General features: G+C 51.8%; 1 protein-coding gene across 1 annotated transcript in view; it reads right to left on the reverse strand.

The window, feature by feature from the left end:
• Positions 1–4,262, reverse strand: part of FBXL8 (F-box and leucine rich repeat protein 8) — a 45,409-nt gene extending 41,147 nt beyond the window's left edge. Inside the window, exon 1 of the mRNA XM_054048640.1 lies at positions 4,096–4,262. Within this exon, the coding sequence (XP_053904615.1) occupies positions 4,096–4,262 (167 nt within the window). The remainder of the gene's footprint in view (positions 1–4,095) is intronic.
• Between the last annotated feature and the right edge of the window lie 56 nt (positions 4,263–4,318).

The following is a 4,318-nucleotide window of genomic DNA, read 5'->3' on the forward strand; positions in this document are numbered from 1 at the left end:
GGTTTGGGTTCTGGTGACAGCTGTGCAGACATCAATGATTTTTGGTTTGCAGGTTGCTTCTCCCGCACCCCAGTTAAATGCTCTGGTTTCACATCACAACCAAGCTTCACCACCAAGTTCCATAGAGGTTCCACCTATAACACTGATGGGCCTGTCAGCAAATATGACCAGAAGTTGAGGTTTGTTACAAAACTTGAAGACAGGCAAAGTTCCCTTAGTTTCAGTGCCATGATGTAAGTTGTGAGCTACTTACATGGCCCTCATTGACCACAGTATCTGAGCACTTCACAAACGTTAATGAACTTATCCCTGAGAGGTAGGGAATGATCATCTCGGTTTTACAGATGAGAAACTAAGGCATGAGGGGATTAAGTGGCTTCCCCAAGGTCACACAGGAAGTCTTGGCAGAACCAGGAACTGAACCCAGGGTGAAATCCTGTTCCCTGGAAGGTTTACAATTGACTTAAGTGGAGTCAGGATTTTTCCACAGTCCAATACCTTAGCCACAAGACCATCCTTCTTCCACGTATCGCCCTGTTCTAATACTAACCCCATGGATCAATGTATCAGGGGAGGATCTCAGAGTTCAGGGCTCTCTGCCCCAGAGGATTCAGGGGCCCTGGGGCCTTCGGCGGCAGGGGGCCCCCACTACTGAATTGCCACCGAAGACCCAGCACTTCAGCAGCGGGTCCCGGGGTGGAAGGACCCCCCACTGCGGGTCTTCAGGGCACTTCAGTGGTGGGTCCCGGAGCAGAAGGACCCCCCCGCCGCCGAATTGCCACCAAAGACCCGGAGCGGAAGAAGCTCCGGGGGCTCGGGCCCCACGAGAGTTTTCCGGGGCCCCCGGAGCGAGTGAAGGACCCCACTCCAGGGCCCCTGAAAAACTCTCGTGGGGGCCCCTGCGGGGCCTGGGGCAAATTTCCCCACTTGCTCCCCCCTCTGGGTGGCCCTGGTGATGGACGAGAGTGACACATCAACCAAATCTGATCATGAGCAGTTCCGGTTCTCTTTTAGTGGGGTAGGTCTTTGCTCATTTAAAAGCTTCCCATGCCAGACTGAGCCTTCTGCCAACCGTGTCCAGTGACCCTTGAGGGACAAGATGCCATACAGTGGGTTGGAGAACCAGTGTCAGCTCTAAGAATACCCTGTACAGCCCAGCACATGTGATGGGAAACAGTAAATCTGCGAACAGCTAATAAACCCAAATTCTCCTCATTCGTTCCAGTGGGGCTTCTAAACAAGTCCAGCAGTGTGTCAATGTTAGCACGCTCGCCACGTGCTGAGTAACTGAGCACCGCAAAACTCCTTTGTCTATCAAAAGCTCTGGGTGGATCTATTGCCCCTTTGGCCAACAGGCAGTGCTCCTCTGGGTCCTCCATCTGCAGAATGCCTCGGAAAAGCCATGTGCTATTATTTATCTGTACCGCAGTAGCACCAAGGTCCCCCTACCTGAGATTGAGGCCCCCCATGCTGCTAGAAGCTATATGCTCACATTACAAAAATATGACAGTCTCTGCCTCAGAGCATGTGACAATAGACAGCTGAAGAAAACAGACACATCGGAGAGAGGAACAAGGTACAAGGGAAACAATGAATAGGTAGCAGTGTCAGGAGAGAGAGGTCCACCCCGGCCACTGTTCTTCTCCTTACCTTCCAGTCCCTACTGCATGGGTCGCGAAACAGCAGCAGCAGCTACCCACAGAGGAGAGGTAAGACTTAGGAGACTCCCTGTTTATCTTCATCCTGTGGAAGGAAGCAAAGGGACAGGGAGGCCCCAAAACTCACAGGAGGGGAGGAGCAGTGAGTCTATGGCATGCTTCCGTGCAGGGCCGGCTCTAGGTTTTTTGCTGCCCCAAGCAAAAACAATTTTGACTGCCCCCCACCCCAGCCCTGGGCTCTTCCCCCCCCCCCCACCCGCACCCTCTGTCACCACAACCCTGGGATCTCCCCCCCTCCCGCCCCAACTCTGGGCTTCCCGCCACCAGTGCTGACTCCGCCCCCTCCCCCCTCGCCTCCAGCCGGTCCAGCGCTGGCAGGGTTGGGGTAAGCAGCGGGGCTCCCGGGGTAAGCAGCAGGGCTCCCGGGCCGTGCCTCAACCCAGGGTCCCTCCAGCCAGGGTTCCCGCCTCCAGGACTGGCCGGGACCGGGGAGGACAGAGCCGGGGGACCGCCCCAGCAGGGAGCTGAGGAGCCGGGGCAGGGCAGCCCCAGAGGGAGCGGAGCCCCGGAGAGCAGGACGCGGGCAACACACAGCAGCGCCCCGTCCTCTATGGCCCCGCTCCTTCTGCTGCTCCTGGCCGCCCTGCCGCAGTCCCTGGGCGGCTCTGGCCGCTTCACCCAGCCCCGGCTGCGGCGCTGGGGGTGCGGCCACCTTGCGGCACATGCAGGCAGCTCCGTGTGCCCCGAGGGGCGGCCCCCAGCTGAGTGTCCCGCGCTCGGAGCCCGCCCAGCCATAATGTGCGGGTGCTGCTCCCCGACGCGAACCGCAGTGGCCCCAGGGCGCCTCCGGTGCAGGACGGACTGCTGCTGCCAGGGCCGGCTCTAGACTTTTGCCGCCCAAGCGCCAAAAAAAAAAAAAAAAAAAGAGGCTGGCTGGAATGCCGCCCCTGAAAATGTGCTGCCCCAAGCACCTGCTTGGTTTGCTGGTGCCTGGAGCTGGCCCTGCTTCCGTGTCCACTCTGGGTGGCTGGGGCCCAGACGGAGCATTGTAAAAGTAGCAGCAGAGCTAGGGAGCTGCTGCTCCGTGTGGTAGGTAGTGCCTTGTTCCACAAGTGGCTGGCTTCAGGCTGGAAATGCAATGCAGTATCCAGCCAGCTATCAGACTCCAGGGCAGACTCCCAGCATGGCTGTCTATGTCCCCTGGGGCAAAATGAAAATTAGGCACAGCCCTGTCTCTGACTCACAGCTCAGTTCTGCTCCCCCTGGGATCAGTGGGAAGTTTTCCGTTCATTTCCCTGGGGAAAGAATAAGGCCAGGAATGCTAAAGCCTGGGGGAGGGGTGCATTGGTCACATTACTTGTTAATAAGCTGTTCTGTTTCAAGGGACTAAATACTAGCTGAAGTTGCTCAGTTGTACCTGTCCATATTAGAAAGTTTTATGGTATATCACTTTTACACCTGTGTGGTCAGTATTGCTGGTGAAAATGCTTTGGTTGAAATTATTATTACTATTTTATTTATTTATTTATTTTACCAAAAATTGCTTTTTTGGACAATATGAAAATTTTCTGTTTTGTCAAAAATGAAAAAGTAATACTATTAATAAATACTTCTCGGACTCCCTAGCTCTTCTATAGCACTTTTCATCAGTAAATCTCAAAGCACTTCACACAGGAAGTCAGTATTCTTATCCCCATTTTACAGATGGGGAAACTGAGGCACAAGGCGGCACTGTAACTCGCCCATGGTTATTCAGCAGGCCAGTGACTACATGAATTTAGATGCCATTCTAAATTAATGTTTTTGTTTTAATTCCATTTGATGCAAATCAAAAGGGAAAATGGGTTTTCATGTTTTTTGGTCCCTCATTTGATTTAGTCCCCCAGATTTTTTTTCCCACTGGAGAAACCAAAACCAAACATCAATTTTTTCCCCTTTTTTCATTTGAAGCCAGTTGAATCTAAATGAAAATTTTAAGTTAGAAATTCTATACAAAAATATTTGGACAAAAAAAATAAGTCTGTGAAAAATGTTGAACAACCTGAACATGGCTTTGTTGCCTTCAAAATTTTCATGGAAAATAATTGCTGTTTTTTGACCAGACCCGGTGTTCAGTAAAGTGCTTCGCTTGACTTGAGCACAGAGGGAAGGATTAAGTGGTAATAAGAAATCACCACTCTGGTCCCATGTTTTAATCTCCAGCAATTTACATTTTCTGCCCCTTTTATATGAGGCATTAACGCTATTGTTCTAAGAAACATACATGCAATGCCTTCCAGACCTGACAACAGGCTGTGTGATCCATCACTGTACGTACAGTCAAGCAGCCAACCCCTGTTCAGTGCTAGCAAACATCTGCACTCAGAGCTCTCTCTAACTTCCCAAAGCCTGTGTGCTGAGACATCTGCCTAAATCACATGACAAGCATTTGGAAAACTGAGCTCCTTTCCCTAATGCAGTTGCCCCTTTCACCACTACAGTAAGAAAGTGTTTGGAAAGAAGAGACAGAGTGTTGTCACAAGCCACATTAGCACACATACATGCATGGAGGAACTTCTGTGGCTTCTGTAACAAAAATGCCCCCAAATGCAGGAGACTCGGCATTGCTTTGCTCGGCAAGGATTTCCTCAGTTTCAGTTAGAGGCTAAGGAATGTCTCCA

This window comes from Malaclemys terrapin, chromosome 14 (assembly GCF_027887155.1).
Source record: "Malaclemys terrapin pileata isolate rMalTer1 chromosome 14, rMalTer1.hap1, whole genome shotgun sequence".
NCBI classification, from domain to species: Eukaryota; Metazoa; Chordata; order Testudines; family Emydidae; genus Malaclemys; species Malaclemys terrapin.